We start from the raw sequence: 19,294 nt of genomic DNA, 5'->3' as shown, positions 1-19,294 counted from the left end.
CATTTTTGCCTGCATTAGTGGTCGGATCCGTAATTGCTGCCCGAGGCGTCTGCTGCCCCCCAGCGGCGGACACGCGGCGCTGCAGTCCGGACTGGGTAACCTCCTCCCTGGCCGCCGCCGCCGCCGCTCTGTTTGTGTATGTGGAATGCGGGTCAAGCGGAACTCACGGCAAAACTGCGCTTCACATCAAACTCAAACACCCGGCTTGCATCGGTCTGACGTGCTCCGTATGTACTGTCCAATTTATTTAAACTCTACAAATAATGTGCATATCGTCAGAATGTTCCTATCGGGCTATTTGAACGAGTTTATATTTCTACTATGGTCGCCCTAGCAGTCCGCTAGGAAAACGCGACATCATTTAAAATGGCGCCAAAGATTAACCCCAGCCAGTGGATCTCTGGTAAATCTGCCACACCGTGCCCTGCTGGTTAGCTGCACAGATAGCAAAACATTACTGCATTTGTTTAATGATAAACTTTTATGTATTCACGTTGAGTTCAGGTAGTATATTTGAATCAATATCTGACACCTAACCTTTGACAGATAGCTGGCTGTAACTTGGATTTTTTTTTAAATACAGGGCACCATAGAAACCAACGTTATATTAGCAGTGTTGCTAATGCTAAGTACCAACCATAGTAACATACGTGTGGCTAACTTAGCCTCCAGATAGCCACTATTACTATTCTCCAACGTCAGCTGCACATGAAGTGCAGACTTGTTACTACGCCTGTTCAAAACATGCATATTTAGCGTAAACCCTTCTGATAGTAACAGTTTTCTTATAGGTCGATTTGGTAAGATTGCTTATTTTAAGATAACTGGCGTAGCAGAGCATTTCGAAGATAATCATTCTTAACGTAAACATTTCCACAGGCGCCGGGTGTGAGTGGGCCTTTATGTTGCATAACGGTAGTGGAGATTAGCAATCTGGCTACCGTTAGCAGGATAGAGTCTGATTTGTAGTGCAACGCTGTGCATTCTGTTTGAAACATATTGTGGTCGTTTTGTAGAAACACGCTTTGCGATGTTGCCATTTTGCCGGGGAAACACTAACTTTAACTAAAAAAGCAGTTGTTTTATTCAGATGTTAGCTAAAGCTAGCCGCTAGTTTGTTAGCAGTTAGCCTATACTTTGTGCTGCCTGTCGGTGGAAGAAGGGGCGTCACATAAACAGTGGATAGCCTGCTGATAGTGTAGCCACCTAAGATAGAGTTAGCACCTTTCCCCCGTGCACGCTGGCAGCAGGAGAACTAGAGATATTTTCCACCTGTCTGGAACCGGGTCCTTGCTGATGCTTTTGCACGCTGCAAGATAAGATAAGCTTATAAAACTGTAAGGCATTGTTTCCTGTTTGTGCAGCGTGTGGTAACGTTAGTTAACTTCTTGTTGTCATCGCTGAAGCCGTGAGTGTGATGTGGTGTTTCCCTGCAGGGTTGGTGTGCTGTTACATCAGCAAAGAAACAGAACGTCAGTGACTGGCTTTATGTTCCCTTCTCCCTGATGTGCTTTGCTGTCCACTGGCCGGTTTTAATAATTCATATGGTAGTTACAGACAGCTGTAATTAACCCGGTTACTGGATGGGCATGCTTGCATTCATAAGTGACGACCATGTTTCATCCCGAATGTTCGGTTAGAAACGAAACAGTTTTCACTTGAGTTTATTAATCTAGATAATTTGGGCATCACGTTTATCCTAATGCACATTTCCCATTTTAAGTCCGCTTATTAACTGTTTTCAGCAGCAGTGTGCATGACTACAACACGTTGGTAATTCTTACATGACAAAAGTATGCCATTTTGGTGCTATAAATGAATTTGTTTCAAGTTACTTTTCTAAAATCTAGGTTGCAACTACTACTTTTATTAATAATTTTCATATATAAAAGACCAGAAAACAGGAATCAGTTTACTGCCACTCGTGATGATGTCTTCAGATGTTGTTTTTTTACTGCCACTCGTGATGATGTCTTCATCTCTTCATTCTTATCAACAGTCCAACTAACACAAATATTACTAGAGTGTAAGACAAGGGTATTAGCATATTGTTTTGAATTTCTCTTCCAGAACCATCATATTTTGAGCATTTTAGCATTGAGTCAGTCATTAAAAAAGTTCAGATTGTCTATTGATCATGTGTCATCACTGCAGCTCTACAAACATCTGTGTCAGTTTATGAGTCAGACTCTTCTCTTATTGGCACGTGAATATCTTGTGTCTTCCATCTAAGTTTAACCCCATTTATTGTTTTGTGAAGTGTCCACATGCCGGAGCTCCGCAAACAGATGGCGATGAAGAGAAGCAGACACCCCAGCAGCAGTGATGACTCTGACAATGGAAGTAAGTAAAGTATTGTCTCTGCTGACTCATTCTTACCAGGCCTGAATGAAGTCAGTACAGTCCTTCTATCTTTAAAGTTTTACAAGTGAAAGTGCAAAACAGACCAGGAAATTAACATTTATCCTAAATACTACAAAATCAAATTTAGCCTAAACTAAATGATTACATAAAGTTAATGATTCCATTTCTTTAGTTTTCATTTGGTAAAGTATTTTTGCCAGTGAAGTGCCTGAGGCAGGATTTGAAGTTTCTTTGTCAGAGTAGTTTTCTTCTGAAAATGTCTCCTGTTTTGCTGCTGTGTTCGTGACTGTACTTCATGTTCAGAAAGGAAGCGAAGAGAAAGAAAAAGAAAGAAGGGCAGCAGATGGACAAAGATTAAGGAAAAGAAAAGAAAGGTCTATAGTCTGAGAAACAGAGGACAGAGTAAGAACAAGAGGCGCAACATCCTGACAGCTCAGCCAGACGGGCCGCCCTCAGTGGTTCAGTAAATAGATACATACAGTATATACATATATAAAAGACACCGGTAGCCTCTATGTTTAAGGTTAGCAGCAGTAATTCTTAGGCTTTTGAGGGAGGGACGATGCAAAGGGATTTATTTAGTTTTATTTCTCAAGTAATTATTGATGGCAACTCCCTGCTGCTGTGTACTGTCCGTAATTTTCTAATGATACCAAAGTCAAATCAGTGACTAATGAATTCAAACTGAAAATGGAGTCACAACATTTTGACTATGCAAATGAGCCACATATGTGAGTGGGGGAAATCGATACGCTTCTGAGGATGTGAGATTGTTCATTAGAGCAGCTGCAGAAGCAGAGAAACGATGGGAGCCTTAACACTCTGTGGTGTTTCTCCTCCAGGTAGTTCTACCTGCTGGTCCCAGCATTCATCGCAGCCCCGGAGGGGGACCGGGCAGAAACCCTCTGAGGTATGTTTGTGACCACACAAACTAAAGCATGAAGGGTTGGTGAGCGGTTATAATTCATAAGACATTAACAGTCACCTGGTGGGTATTGCACAAAACCAATATAAGGGATTAAGCTGGGATTTTTCAGATTCCTGGCCAAATTTAGCTCAGAACCAGTGAAACCAATGAAAGCAGGTTAAATTAAGACAAGTTACTATGGAGATTTATTTTTTGCAGCTAGCCCGGTCCGGACCAGGCTAACAGCCATGCCTGATTAATCCTGGTGCCTTATCTGTTCTGTCAGCAGTCACTGTGATCGGAAACCAATGAATTCTTTTACAGTTAACCTGTAAAATATGATGGTCATTGATACAGACTGTGTTTATGGAGACTGCTGTTCATATTGTTGTTAGAGGTTTGATTAATTTTATTGCATCTGTTGAGGTGATTAGTCAGGATAAAGCTGCAAAGGTGTCTTCAGTGAAGTCAGTATAGACTTGTGTATGTATTTGTCTTTACAATGGCCTGTGCTTTTTTTAGATGTTGTGATAGGACACACACACACACACACACACACACACTTTTGTATAGCCCATATGGGTCATTCCACAAAAACGGTGGTAGTGCTTTCACTTAGCTTCTTTTTGCAGGCACCAAAATCCTTAAAGTTGACGTGATAATCACATTGCTTACACTGGCTTTGTTGACTGTTTTTTTGCAATGATAGAACAAAGTTTAATCATCTAATGTTCAATTTTATTTTTAGCAATTTAAAATGCCAAGTTCAAGGAATTGTCACTTCAGTCATCAGCCTTCATGGACCTGGAGCCATATAGGCCACTTTTCATTTAATATTTTCTTTTTTAAATTAATTCAGTCACCCAAAATAGGCCTATGCATTAACTTCTACTTCTTCTGGACTACGTTTAGAAGTTTTAGGTGTGTAACGAGGAGTATGCTACATATCACTCAGATTCCACCGTTTGTAGAATGAACTGTATTTACACATTCAGGTTGTGGATTAGTGGTTGTAATTAATCTTCATGGTTTATTTCCTGAGTAACATATGGTTTCAGTTAAGAACCTAATGCATTCAGTCGGTCCGCTACCGCCTGCCGCGCTTGTTCTCACTGTTTTATTACAGCGGCCATGTTTCCATTTTAGTTGATTAATTCTACTTTTGTGCAGTGCCCCCCTGTTCTCCTCCATGTGCTCTTGTGTCATCGTTTATTGTTTTATATTTCATGGGGAGTTTGAGGTCTGACGTTACCACTTGATAAAACTATCTGTAAAATGAGTCATTTGATGCATTTATGTGTCATGTAAACATTGCTGCTGTTATCTGCTGTTTACAGTGTGGGGACTTGGTCCTTACAGGCCACTGTACATGCCCTTTGCCCAAGAGCCAATCAAATTAAAGAAAAACAGTGACGCTGGCTTAAGCAGGATCCTGATTGGCTAGTCCCTGTTTAAGCGACTGGACACAACTGGTGTACACACTGAGATGCACAGTGTGGAGATAAAGGCCTTAAAGATTATATAAATAATTTAGGACTGTAACTAAAATGATTTATTTTTCTTTGTTATTAATGGAATAGTCATTCTGTCTGTGAAGCATCAATAGACTGAAAAATGAAGGTTACAGTTTTTTGATTCCCATGGTAAACAGCAACCAGTTTTAACTCCTGTGCTGCAGGTTTTCAGGACGGACCTGATCACCGCCATGAAGGTGCACGACTCGTACCAGCTAAACCCTGAGGACTACTACGTCCTCGCTGACCCGTGGCGGCAGGAGTGGGAGAAGGGTGTCCAGGTCCCTGTCAGCCCCCAGTCCATCCCACAGCCTGTCGCCAGGTAGGACAGCATGGAGAATAATTTAAGACCTGGAAGTCACAGGTGTGATTCCCCCAAAGGTTTCCACCAGTGCAGGGGAGGCTCACAAAGTGAAGATGTAACAACTCTGTGTGGAGCAGCATGACAGGCCGCATTTCATTAGGGCCATTCCTTTACTTCTGATTTGACATGCTTCCAGTCAGATGATACGGTAGCAAGGACAAAGAGAAATGTATGTGTATGCCAACTAGTTTGAGGAAGTTGTGTACAAGTGTTGCTAACGAGCTTGTTTGCCGTCAGTATCCAAGTGTCAGCCTCCTTTTGTCATTTCAAATGACAAAAGTCTTTACTGTAAACTGGCCAAAGGAGACCGTGACTTGTGTAATACTGCTGTGAGACAGGTTAATAAACATTGTTCCATTTGTGAGAAAAGAAGAACGTGTTAAACAGGCTGAAGTCTTCTATACTAGTTTAAAATTGTTTATTGATGGCTGATCCGTAGTACCATGTTGTATATGTATGACATTAAATTCACCTCTGTCTCACGGCTGTGTGGTGCAGGGTGTTGGCAGAGAAAGGGAAGGCCATCATGTTTGTCAGGCCAAAAAAGCTGATCCGGACGTCAGGCACAGAGGCACTAGGCTACATGGACATCCGGACGCTGGCAGAGGGGATGTGCCGCTACGACCTGAACGAGGAGGATGTGGCCTGGCTGCAGATCATCAACGAGGAGTTTGCTGAGATGGGTGAGTCACAGGGCACAGGCTGAGGCTGACGATTTGGTGAAAGCTGGTTGTCATTTTGTAGGTAACATTCTGGTTGAATTGTTTTTAAACCCTAAAAGTGTTGAACAACAACAAAAATAATACTGTTGTTGATTAAAGAGTGATCAAAACAGTTTTCAACCCTGTGAGTAAACATTTCCTTCTGTAATCTGTATTAATTTATTTAAATTTATCCGTGTTTGGGAGGTCAGAGGTCGGTTTGAGAATTGTTAAGGGTTTAAAATATCGATGGGAAACTTGAGCAGCATCATTTATGGAGGCCAGCTTGTCCGAATACCACAGCAGTGATCTAATTGTCGCTTTGGGTTTCTTTGAGTAAGATGCTAAATTAAGTGCAAAGCCACGAGGCCACATCACACACTCCTCTTGTACTTCTTAAAGTGTGCTGGAATAGAGGCTTCAGTCCGTTTTGTCCCCACGCCGGAGTCTGTTGGTGTCAGGGTGTCTGTGGTTTTGGGTTCACTGAGTTTCTAGTAGACACTCCCACTGTTATGCTTCTGATTTAGTTCAGGCTGGTTGTGTTGTGGTGACCACAGCTTTGTTTAGCTGGTGTCATTCTGGTCAGATAACTCAGAGTAAACTTCATAGTTGATAATGAAGCATTTTGTGGCTGTTGGGTGAAAGAGGTTTGCTCCTAAGTGTCAACAGGTAAAGTCATTAGAAATGAGTGTTTTGAGCTGGTCCACTGTGATTTAAGTCAATTCAACAAGGTTTAAATGTCATATATAAAAGTAATTATCTACGCTCACAGAGAAGCGCTTGATGCTTAGAAGAATAAAAGGTTTTTACTAAATGCACTTTTCATGATAGCAAGTTTTTGCATCTCATAGTATCTCTGGTCTGGTCATGTAATGACAGCTGTACTGCCAACAGAAGAATTAAACCAAACCTTGACTTTTGCAGCCATGTCGCCGCTGGATGAGATCACCATGGAGCGGGTGATGGAGGAGTTTGAGCGCCACTGCCACGACAACATGACGCACGCCATGGAGACGGAGGAGGGTTTGGGCATCGAGTACGACGAGGACGTGGTGTGTGATGTGTGCCAGTCGCCCGACGGGGAAGACAACAATGAAATGGTGTTCTGTGACAAGTGCAACATCTGCGTTCACCAGGTGAGAGATCAAAACACTGGCTCACCTTAACTCAAAGAAAAGCAAATTTATCTCTGTGCAACATACATTAAATGTCTGAATACAGAGACCAGAGCCCCACATCTCCTGCTGTACTGTTTGTTTTGGTCTGAGCAACATGTATTTTTTGTTGCTGCTAGTGTTGTCACGATACCAACATTTTGGTACCGGTACCAAAATGTATTTCGATACTTTTGGCTAGTTTTTCAGATAAAAAGAGAACGCAAAAAATGTCATTACTGACTTTATTTTAATAGAAAATCTTAGAATAACATCAAAATAAAATTCAAAATACAAGGCTTTTCTTATTGCACTCAAAAAAAATTTTTTAGAACAGTCAGTGTGAGTAAATAAAAAGTATGAAGTTAGAACAATTAGAACAAATAAAATTATTTGAAATTAAAATAAGATAGCAACTGTAGCAGCAAAATCTATTATTTTCCTATCAACATATTGGGTGGCTGATTCTTTTGGAGTAGACTATCTACTGAGTCTGACTCAGGCTTTTTGTCTTGTTGAGATTCTTGGCCAAGAAAACCAAAATGTCTAGGTGTTCCTCACTCAATCTAGAACGCCTTGGACTACAGATATTTCCAGATGTGCTGAAGACACGTTCTGATGCACAGCTTGATGCTGAAATGCACATATATTGTCGTGCAAACTGAGCCAGGATGGGAAGATCAGACTCATGATGACCCCACCAGGCTAGGGGGTCCTGTGCAGCACTTATATCTCTTAACTGTTCATAGTCATCACACGGTTTAGTTTGTCTTTAGGTGTTGTCAATGTGGATGAATCGTGTCCTGTTGAACTGTCTGCTCCCCTCTTTTCCTGGGTGATGGTGCAGAGCAGGCTTAGATCACTTCTTTTTTTTTTTTTTTTGCTACAGCACCTTCTGGTTGGTGGCTAAATATGTATGTAAAACACTGAAGGACTGTGCTGTAACCACATTTAACATTTTGAAAAAACACATTTTTTTATTAAAATTTAAAAAAAAAAATTCTATGTTTGATAAGAAATCTTTATCATGTGTTGCACACTTAAAACTACTGAACTATTGAATTTGAAAAGGGTACATGTCATGAGTAAATTACCTGTCGCTCCCTGAACTCAGTGTGCAGGTCTGGGTGCTTATCCTGTCAATCTTTGACAGAAGCTGGTTCACCATGGTGTCGTGCACTCCTGTGCTGCTGGTAGCCGTGCCTCTCTGCTTGCAGATGGCGTCCAGCTCATCAAAGATGATAATGTGGAGGCCGCTGTTGGCTCCCAGCTTTAGACAGGTCAAGTTTTATGTTTATAAATTCTGTTTGGTTTTTCAAACTGAGCACAAAGAAAACTCCAATCAGCTTTTCTCACCCTCTTCTGCTCCTCCTCTGCGTCGGCGAACAGTTTGCGGATGTTGGCCTCAGATTCTCCCCTGTATTTGTTGAGGATCTCGGGGCCGTTGACAACCTTTGGCTCGCGGGCGTTGAGCATTTTGCCAATCTGCCTGGCCATCAGTGTTTTACCACAACCTGGAGGTCCAAACAGCAAGATGCCCTTCACATGCTTACACCCTGGCAGCAGGGAAAGCAGATAGACAGGAGGAAGGAATAAATGGAAGAGGAAAAATAATATAGAAAATGAAGAGTGCAAGAAGAATTAGAAAACAGCTTTATATGCTCAGAGCCTGAGGGAAGAGAAACCAGTTTAATAAAATAAATGATAAAATCACTGAAACATTTTTGTTTATCTGTGCGTATGAGGTAGTTAGTGTGACCAACCCTGTTTCCCCCCCATTACATTTTGCTACCACCTTGAATACACAGTACACAAAATTACTTGCAAGGTCAAGTAATCTAAACAATGTTTAACTGATAAAATACAAGCTTGAACATTTAACATGAAAAGTACCTACACTGAATATTTGCCATTAAAATTTTAAATCTCACCCATTGGTTCCACAATGTCTGGAGGAAAGACTCGGGATGCGAATGCTCTGCGGAATATGGCACAGAACTCCTTGTCCAAACCTCCAATCCCAATCTTCTCAAAGTTCCAGTCTGGGTTGATGATTGTCTGTCGGGCCTTTGCCTTACCTTATAAATACAGGAGACAACCCCTTAACTAACAAATCTCAGAAATGTCTTAAATCTAGTGGATACATGAGGATAGAGTATAAAAGCAAATCTGCAAGTAAAACATTTTTTTTAGGACGTTTGTCATTTAGTGCTTCAAATCTAGATCCTGAGATCAGTTGGGAAATATCAGCCACCTGTAGGGAGAAAGAAGGAACATACCAACTAGTGTGAGGGAAGAATTCTCTGCCTTCTCAAAAATCACCTGACTGTTTGCAACCATCAGCCCGATGTCAATCTGTCAGAGAAAACACAGCTGTAATCGGCCTATACTCTATTCAGAACAGTGACATATTAGCTGTCTTCACTTAGCAACAAGCTAGAGATAATAATATCAAACTCAACATTAGTGTTGTCACGATACCAATATTTTGGTACCGGTATCGGTACCAAAATGTATTTCGATACTTTCGATACTTTTGGGTAGTTTTTCAGATAAAAAGAGAATGCAAACAATGTCATTACTGACTTTATTTTAATAGAAAATCTTAGAATAACATCAAAATAAAATTCAAAATACTATGCTTTTTTTATTGCACTCAAAAAAAATTTTTTTAGAACAGTCAGTGTGAGTAAATAAAAAGTATGAAGTTAGAAGTTCTAACTTAGAACAATTAGAACAAATAAAATTATTTGAAATTAAAATAAGCTAGCAACTGTAGCAGCAAAATCTCTTATTTTCCTATCAACATTATGTCCCTTCTCCCTACTCCCTCTCTTGCCTACTATTGGGTGGCTGATTCTTTTGGAGTAGACTATCTACTGAGTCTGACTCAGGCTTTTTGTCTTGTTGAGATTCTTGGCCAAGAAAACCAAAATGTCTAGGTGTTCCTCACTCAATCTAGAACGCCTTGGACTACAGATATTTCCAGATGTGCTGAAGACACGTTCTGATGCACAGCTTGATGCTGAAATGCACATATATTGTCGTGCAAACTGAGCCAGGATGGGAAGATCAGACTTTAAATGGTATGTTACCAGACTTTATAATATATTAAATGGCTAAATATGTATGTAAAACACTGAAGGACTGTGCTGTAACCACATTTAACGTTTTGAAAAAACACATTTTTAAATTTTTTTATTAAAATTTAGAAAAAAAATTAAATGTTTGATAAGAACTCTTTATCATGTGTTGCACACTTAAAACTATTGAACTATTGCATTTGAAAAGGACATATCATGAGTAAATTACCTGTCGTTCCCTGAACTCAGTGTGCAGGTCTGGGTGCTTGTCCTGTAGTTGTTTGGCTAAGTTGGAGGTGTTTCCGCCCTTAGCCATGCATGTTTTAAAACCTCGTTTACACAATGGCGCATCAACGTTAACTGCCTCTCCTTGCTCATTTTTTATGCCGAAGTACTGCCATATAGCACTTCGCGCCCCTCGTTTGTCCACAAGTTGCGGGGTGGTGACTGTTACAGCAGCCATGCTCCTCTCGCTCCCTCCCTCTCCAACGTCTCTGCTCTCTCCAAGCTTTCCTCCTGCTTCGTTTGTTGCTCCAGTCCACGAGGAAGCTGTTTCCTGCTCTGTTTTCCTCTGTTGCGGGCGGCGCGGCAAGTACCGGTCCCATCCAAATGCAGTATAGTACCATTTTAAATGCCTCAGTACCATACTAGTACTGGTATATCATGCAACACTAGTTGCTGCTGCATGAGTTTAAGCAATTAGTTTCTCATTTTAAGGACTTTATGATTCTAAACTGAAATGTTGGAGTCCTGTTAATTTTTGTTTCCTACTGCGGAAAAAACAAAACTGCTTTTAAACAAAACTGTGCTTTTTCTACCTTTAGTAAACAGTCATTTAAATATAGCCTGAGGCAAAGCTTTATTCAGAAAATGACTTTTGACAGATCTCAGATCAGCTGCTTCTGTGGTTTCCTCTGACACATGCAGGTTCACTCTGTCTTTCTGTTTGCGTTTCCCTCCAGGCATGTTACGGCATCCAGAAAGTCCCACAGGGCAGCTGGCTGTGCCGGATCTGTGCACTTGGCATCCTGCCAAAGTGCCAGTTGTGTCCCAAGAAGGGCGGCGCCATGAAGCCGACCCGAAGTGGAACCAAGTGGGTCCACGTCAGCTGTGCCTTGTGGATTCCAGAGGTGAGAATCGACTGTACCTGTGCATTGTCTTTAATACTGTGGGTGTGTTTTTAGACCAAATATTTAATATGATTTAAAGAGCAAATTTACCTTAGTGTGTCACAGGCAGCAACTCCTCACATGAAAGTAATGTTAAAGGATCTTTAACAGGATTGTTTAAGGAGATGACTGATTGGACAAACAGGCTTTTCAGAATTGACTTTTCTGTGAGAACAATTACATTTATGCTGCTTCTAAGAAGCTCTAAAAGTACTGTAAACCGATTGAGGCGAAGCTTTTTAGAAAAGAATACAATCCAACATGTCAGAGATACAATGCTCATGATTTATTAATACACAAATTGTACCAAAACATGCTCATTTAATGACTGTCAGCTCTTTCCAGTAAACTTTGTCACCAGCAATGTAACATCTTAGAAATAATGGTAAAGAACAATGCCAAACTTTTTAATCTGTAATGTAATTACTGTCCCTGCATTTGATTGAGATTATTTTCAATCTCGAGAACAACGTGCACTGTGGTTAGAAAAGATGATCCATCCAGGAAAAAAGCCCCCAGTCACACGTTACAAACTGGTGCATATACCACCGTGGTTTTATAATCACTGCCGACAGAGTTTGTAAACCAAGACTTTTGTCACAGTCAGTGTTTCAGAATATTTACTTGTCAAAACTTGCACATGATGAATGAACCAAACTGAAAACGTTAGCATTGTTTTAGCAGTTTATTGGTGCGGACATGTTTAAACACAGCGGTGTGAATATAGCAAAAACAACCCGATCCAAACACGAGTGTACAATCATCTGCATGTGTTAATGTATGTGTGTGTCTGTGCTGCCACGTGAACAACACGTCCCGTCATATGTGAAATGTGCAGGTGAGCATCGGGAACCCGGAGAAGATGGAGCCCATCACCAATGTGTCCCACATCCCCAGCAACAGATGGGCCCTGATCTGCTGCCTGTGCAAAGAGAAGACCGGAGCGTGTATACAGGTAGAGCCACCACTCACATTTCACCACCACCAACATGTAATGAGACGTGAAAAGCCAAGCACAGCCCCACCTGCTAGTACGAGTCTGTGGCAGAGAGCGTTCACGCTAGGTGGGTTGTAACAAGTATTTTTTGTTAATCACTGGAAATTAGAGTGACTTTAGAACTGTTCAACCGATTCACCTACACATAGCTGCCAATTTATTAGGTACACCTAGCTAAAGGGAATGCAGTCTGAGCCAGCAATAAATCCTCCTGGTGGTGGTTTTATTTTGGTTATATCATCAAGGCTAGGCTAAGTAACTGTTCAGTAGTAAGCTAGCATTAACAAACTGATGAAGGGAGGATTTATTGCAGCACAGCATTAGTTTTAGCGAGGTGTACCTAATAAACTAATATAATATAGATTCTGATTCCTAGTTGGAGGCTTTTGACACCGTTGCCAGATTTTCATTGTGACTTACTGTCTTGAATAGACTTGTGACAGTGGACAGGGATTTAGTGGGTCAAAGTCTGACTTGTGTTTACTGCTGCAGTGCTCAGCGAAAAACTGCCGGACTGCCTTCCATGTGACGTGCGGCCTCACCGCCAGCCTTGATATGAACACCATCCTCGCTGAGGATGATGAGGTCAAGTTCAAGTCCTACTGCCCAAAACACTCCGGGCTCGAGGGCACCAATTCCAGGAACCGAGACTTGGGAGGCGAGGAGGAGAAGGAAGGCGCTACAGACATCAAGGGCAGGAGGAGAGGCAGGGCGAGAGAGGAGGAAGGCGCTGCCTCCTCTTCATCTCCATGTGCACCGTGCAGTGATCTGGAGGGCCTCAGCCACCAGCAGGAGAAGAGAGTCAGTTTCCGCAAGCTGAAGTTGCAGGAGATGGAGGAGGAGTTCTACCAGTTTGTGGAGGTAGAAGAGGTGGCCCGTCACCTGAAGCTGCTGCCGGAGGTGGTGGACTTCATCTACCAGTACTGGAAACTGAAACGCAAAGCCAACTTCAACCAGCCCCTCCTCACACCCAAGAAGGACGAGGAGGAGAGCCTGGCACGCCGTGAGCAGGAGGTGCTGCTGCGACGCTTGCAGCTCTTCACACACCTGCGCCAGGACCTGGAGCGGGTAGGTTCCCACCGCACAGCTCACAGGAGCAGCAGAGAGAGGAAAGGAATAGCTTAAAATAATGCAAATTCAGCCTGAGTGCAGTGTGTTTTTGTTGCTCCACAAGGCAGTAATTCACATCCTGACCAGACTAAAGATGTAGGAGACAGTTACTGTGCAAATGAAAGAATTAGTTGCCCAAAATCTAACCAGAACAACTCTGCAAGTATTATTAAAGAAAGGGAAATTAGAATAATATTTATTAGGACTAAAACTAGCTACTATTATTGTTATTAGTAATGAATACATTTGGGCAATAGTTGCATGTCCTGACCTGCTGCTGCTCCTCAGGTTCGTAACCTGACCTACATGGTGACTCGGAGGGAGAAGATGAAGCGCTCGCTGTGGAAAGTCCAGGAGCAGATCTTCCAGCACCAGGTCCGACTGCTCAACCACCAGCTGCTCACAGGTGAGTCGGCTGAAGTCTGAACGTGATCTTGTCATTCAGGGACCAAATCAGCTTAAATACAGAGAGGATGAGAAATTAATTGGCTTATTCATTTGTGCTAAAACAGATGCTGTAGGAATCATTTGGAGGCCATGATATTAAACAAACAGATCTTGTTTCCTAATGAAACATCAGTGTGTAGGACTAGTGTCATATACTAGTCTAGGGGAGACAGTGGTGCAGTGGGTAGAGCAGTCGTCTCCCAACCAGAAGGTTGAAGGTTCAAATCCACATGTCGACTTGGGCAAGACACTGACAAGCAGTGACAAGTAACACTAAAATTCATTCGCATGGAAAAATTGTCAAAGATCTTAAAAATGGTTTGATGGCCTTATTTCTGATTGAACCTGTCCATTTCCGCCGCCTGCCGGAAAAAAAAAATGCAGCTCTGGCGTTCATTGTGCGCTTGATACAGGCAACAATTAACACAAACCATTTTAAAGATCTTTTTGGTGTGCGAATGAACTTGCCACTGTTTGTAGCAATGGCGTGTTATGTCGTCCCACCATTCACCCACAAAGCACCACGGTAAACATTACGTCACATCATTATGCTCTTAAAATGACTGAAAACCCCCCATGCAGTCTGAAAAGCAGGACTAACTATGGCTATGAAGCCTAATTTGATATTTTACAGAATTGTTTTACTACTATACACTTGAATACTGATGTAGTTTTAAGTGCACAGAAGTTAAACACTTTTTCACATATTAATATAAATGTTGACTGTAGAGTACCTGGATGGAAAGTCGGGTGTCTTTGCAGCTTCCAGTACCTGGATGAAAAGTCGGGTATTTTTGGCCATTTGGAGGATCAGGATCTGTGACAATACATTTAGAGTTAACTCGGTCGGCTACTCAAAGTTGTTTACAAGTTTATCCACAGTGAATTAAAAGATAATTCTATTTGCCAGCTGTACTGTCAACTTGCTGTGTTTTAATGAAGGTCTATAACGATGTTTGTCATAAACATTACAGATAGAACATGAAGTTTACTAAAGCTTCATTATCCTACCGTTCATTCTGACTCTGTACAAACGTGTTGGATACAAATGCAGAGTGAAAGCACTTATAAAGACACTAATATGCACCTCACAGCTGCTGTCTTAAAACACCATATATCAAACTAGGAAGTTGGTCAGTGGAAAAGAATGGGTCAGATTGGAACAAAGAATGAAATGTTGTATGCAATTACATTGTGTTCCATGTTAGTTATGATAATTTTCATTACAATTTAAATCAAAGTTGCTCAAACCCTTTTGAAATTAGTCTGACCTGAAGCTGTCAGTGCTACTATCATTCTCTCTCTCTGTCACTTGAACCCCAACAACTTTAGGATGTCTCTCACCTCATCAACTTGCAGTTGACGTCCATATGTAGGAGCGACAGGGGCCCAGAACGCTGTCGGCCCTCTATGCAACACGCCCAAGACTGTTTACACTGTGCAAGTCCCATATTCTTGTGCATGTGTTCTGTGTCCTATTGAAAGATACAGGGAGAAGGAGTTAGTCCTATGTCTGTCACTTACTCTGATCACAGACAGAATCCTGTACAAACACACGTTTCATAAAAATCAAACATGCAGGAAAAGTCAACAGCTCTAAATGAACATAAGACTCATTAAAGGGCTACTGCATTATTCAGGTTTCTCAGTACATGATGCACTTTGAGGCTAAACGGGAGTTTTAATGACAACTGTTTTCTCTAATCTCTAATTCATATTTCTTGCACATTTGAGCCTCCCCCCCCACTCACCTGATCTTTCCTTAATTTTCCTAGCCTATGTTTACTGGTCACATTAATGTAGTATCAGCATCAAACTGTTGGAAAAAGCATTTGTACTTATTTTTAGTGTCTGCTTCTTCACATCTTACCATACCTTTTTAACTCCACAAGGGTTTTTTGATAACTTGAGTTTAAAGTTTCTTTTTAGAATTAGAAAAATTAAAGAATCATGTCCTACAGGCTATAACTCAAACCTGAATCTTGATGGGCGTAAAAGGAAAAAAAGTATTTTAAAAACTAATTTGGATACGTTTTAATTCCAGCTCAAAACTAATCTGACAAAGGAATCATCGCAGTGTAGGAAAATAAACACTTAGCCCCTAATTTTGTTCAAACTTGGACTGAATTTGTACACGGTTTGTGTTTTTTGCAGGTGACCCCTCAAACAAGGACCTGGAGAAGCTCTGCTCTCTGGACCGGTTATCGTCTCAGGGCTCCCAGTCTTGCTCCCCCTACAGTCCGTCCCCACTGAAACCCAAACGAGGGCCTTTAAAGCAGGAGAAGAGGAAAAGCGGCGACAGAAGAAGCCTCTCCGACTCGCCGCACAAGAAGGACAGTCTGAGCAAACCACTGGAGAAAGACAGTAGAAGCTGTCAAATCAGAGAGGCTGCGCTCACTGAGGCTGCAAGTGACGCCAAAACAGAGAACTCTGAGACCAGTCAGGAGATTCAGTCCCCAAAGCTTCAGAAGCCAGGGGCTGTCCAGGAAGCCGTCAACACCAAGCTGCACAAGCCTGAGAGCAGGAAAGGCCCTAGGAGGGAGGCTCCGGGGCCCAAACACGAGGCGCTGACCAGACAGAAACGAGAGAATGAACAGGAGGAGAGGCGGAAGAAGAGGAGGAGCGAGGTGACAGAGAGCTTGTCCAACCAGTTGAAGAACCAGTTCGGCTCGAAACACCTGGAGAAAACAGTTTCCATCAGGCTGGTGGACATCAGGAACTCTGACACTGACGAATACTTCTTAGATGAACGACTGACCAAGAGAAGCTCTGTCTCTCTGGATGTGACCAACACTAAATTTAACAAAGCCAGCGTGGTATTAGACGCCTCCACCACCGCCACTGCTTCCAAAGCCAACAGCTGGCTGAGAAAAACCCAGGCAAACGGCTCCCACACACCCAACGGACCTGTGAGCAGGCATCTTAAAGGCTGGGGGAAGTTCAGGATTCCGAAGAGGAACGAGAAGCTTCCGGGGTCAAAGGAGGAGGTGGTGGTGGAGCAGCGCAAGCCTCTGCTCAGACCGCTGACCAACACACCGGAGCCATCATACCCCAGAACACGACTCCGCACAGGGACAGAAAACGACAGCTACACTTCAGACTCAAAACCAGGCGACGGCGAGATGGAGCGCTGCTTGAAACGATGCCACTCCCACCAGCTGAGGGGCGACTCGTCCCTCGGCCGTCGCTACGGGTCAGACATCATCCGCCGAGGCGTGCTGGCTTCCTGATGGCAGAGCAAGCCTTTGAAAATAAGCTGCACTGTTAGTTGGAAAAGAATGACTGTCACTCTTTGTACCTTTTTATTTTTCTGAAGAAATCATAAAATGCCTAGATTAAAAACAAAGCTGATATTTATTTTTTGTTTGTAATGTGTAAAAGTGGGAAATATTTTGCTTTATTTTGAGCTAGTTTTTATTTTTTCTTAAAAGTAGAAAGATGTCAAGTTGCCACTAAGAAGCTCGCTCAGATATTTACAAGCAAAAGCATCAACCATGGAGACGTCGTGATTGTTGCTTGGGACCATAAGCCTGCAACGTAATTTCTTTCTGACGTAGTATTAAACTATGGCGCCGGAAAAAAAGCTGGAACAGATCATGCTCAGAGTCAAACCACCCTTTTCTCTCTGTTCATCCATTATCTAAAGCTTTTCACGCTGTGATTGTTCCATGTTATGAACTGAAAATCCACAGATAAAATAAAAGCATTCAAGTGTAACTGAGCTGCGATCGTATCCATCACGTGCCTAACTTTTATTTGAAGCGTTTGCACTACGAGATGATGGCACAGGTGGGAGGTATGAGTAGATTTATTTTTACACTGAAAAATGACAAAGCATTTTTGTACCCTTGGCCACTGCTGTACTGCTGTTATGCAAAATGATTATTGTTTTGTCTTAAAGAATAAAAAACTGCAGAATTTAAGTCTCTGCCTTTGCAATAATTAACAATCAAACTGGCAAATGTGAGTCTAACGTCTTGGTCCAAATACCAAATGAGCTGGAATGACTATGATTTGAAGATGTCAATGGACTAAATAACCTAATTAATTGAACTGTTAGCTGCATCTTATTATTTTTCTGCAAATCAGTTTTTTATTTAATAATTAAAGTCAAATATACACTGAACTTTTCCTGGATAAAACAGCATAAAATTGGGGAAAATGGCTGTGTTTGCTTTTCAGAACATTGTTTCTGGCAAAATTACAGTTTATCTCTCTTCAAATGAAGGGAACTAAGTGTAATTTTCTGATTTTACGTTACCTTTTAAATTCCAATCAAGATCCATCAGTTGCAAAAGACAGCAAATATATGTTAAGAACTAAAAATCTAACGAGATCTTCAGTTTGGTGCAGACATGACGCACATTTAGTTACATAGTGTAATACAATTTTTGTTTAAGTTGTATTAAAATCTTAATTTTACTTAATTTGAATTGAAGAGGGAAGGGATCCTTACAAACAGCATGTAGCTGGACAAAACCATAAATGTGGAACTTGCAATTTTGTATAGTTTTTGTTTTTTAAAGCTTTAAGAATTTTCTATTTCAGTCATTTTTAAAAGTTACTTTAGTTAATTGATTTACTTTTATAAGTAAAATTTAAGTGACAGATTTTGTATGTCATAAAGTAGGTTAGGTGAAAACATGGAGTTTGTTCAAGATGAAATGAGAAACTGGCTTTTCAGAAATGGAGATCACTTTAAATCGGAGTCAGTTACCATGGTAACTCCGTGAGCCTTTCCTGGTCGCTGGCAGGTTTGCTTCAGCAAACCCAGACTTTCTCTGTGTCTCCTCCCTCCAGCAATACTGATCAGGTGTTCTGGAACTGCAAAATCAACATTTCCCACCTCAGGGTTAAGTTCAGAGTTTGTTGAACCACATTTCTGGAACATAAAACCCAAACCATGACGTCACTGTGCATTCTGTCATGATACCCCCGAGCTGACTGAATAACACTGATCGATTATCCTCCATGTGCTTTTAGAGCAGCTGGAAGGAAAGAAAAAAAAAAAAACCTTCTGAAGGGTCGGTTCACCCAAATGACAAAAACATGGTCTCTGCAGAGTCACCAAGTTTTATATTTTTATGTCATCTATTAAAAACAGGGTAATTTAGCTGTTTGCTGCAAGTCTGATAGCACTGACAGAAACTCCACAGACAAGGACTGAACTGCCTCCTGCAGCACAACATAGCAAACATACAGAAAGTATTCAGACCCCCTTAAATGTTTCACTCTTTGTTATATTGCAGCCATATGCTAAAATCATTTAAGTTCATTTTTTTCCTCATTAATGTACACACAGCACCCCATATTGACAGAAAAACACAGAATTTGACATTTTTGCAGATTTATTAAAAAAGAAAAACTGAAATATCACATGGTCATAAGTATTCAGACCCTTTGCTCTGTGACACTCATATTTAACTTAGGTGCTGTCCATTTCTGCTGATCATCCCTGAGATGGTTCTACACCTTCATTTGAGT

At 41.5% G+C, this 19,294-nt stretch overlaps 1 protein-coding gene and 1 long non-coding RNA gene across 11 annotated transcripts in view; one reads left to right on the top strand and one right to left on the bottom strand.

The window, feature by feature from the left end:
- Positions 1 to 58: 58 nt before the first annotated feature.
- Positions 59 to 17,733, top strand: jade1 (jade family PHD finger 1). 7 transcript variants are annotated; one of them, XM_020604123.1, is made up of 11 exons: positions 59 to 227; positions 2,261 to 2,343; positions 3,207 to 3,274; positions 4,950 to 5,107; positions 5,648 to 5,832; positions 6,775 to 6,986; positions 11,050 to 11,217; positions 12,095 to 12,211; positions 12,746 to 13,321; positions 13,652 to 13,769; positions 15,965 to 17,733. In XM_020604123.1, exons 2-11 carry the CDS (start codon positions 2,268 to 2,270, stop codon positions 17,038 to 17,040), a joined length of 2,754 nt encoding a protein of 917 aa, XP_020459779.1. In that variant the 5' UTR covers positions 59 to 227; positions 2,261 to 2,267; the 3' UTR covers positions 17,041 to 17,733. The 7 variants fall into 7 exon arrangements, with proteins under 7 accessions (XP_020459779.1, XP_020459780.1, XP_020459782.1 ...); XM_020604124.1 differs by lacking the exon at positions 59 to 227 and adding an exon at positions 248 to 403; XM_020604126.1 differs by lacking the exon at positions 59 to 227 and adding an exon at positions 248 to 430.
- Positions 13,828 to 19,294, bottom strand: part of LOC109962427 (uncharacterized) — a 9,130-nt gene continuing 3,663 nt past the window's right edge. For 3 of the 4 annotated variants that reach the window (XR_002275257.1, XR_002275256.1, XR_002275258.1), the window contains exons 3-4: positions 14,583 to 15,285; positions 13,828 to 14,544 (exon numbers count right to left, since the gene is read on the bottom strand). This is a non-coding gene — a long non-coding RNA (uncharacterized LOC109962427). Of the gene's footprint in view, positions 14,545 to 14,582; positions 15,286 to 18,527; positions 18,619 to 19,294 lie in introns of those variants that run through there. The other variant, XR_002275259.1, reaches the window with a different exon arrangement.

The sequence above is a fragment of the Monopterus albus genome, unplaced genomic scaffold (assembly GCF_001952655.1).
Source record: "Monopterus albus unplaced genomic scaffold, M_albus_1.0 scaffold64.1, whole genome shotgun sequence".
Taxonomy (NCBI): Eukaryota; Metazoa; Chordata; class Actinopteri; order Synbranchiformes; family Synbranchidae; genus Monopterus; species Monopterus albus.
This window is presented reverse-complemented; position numbering and strand designations above follow the sequence as displayed.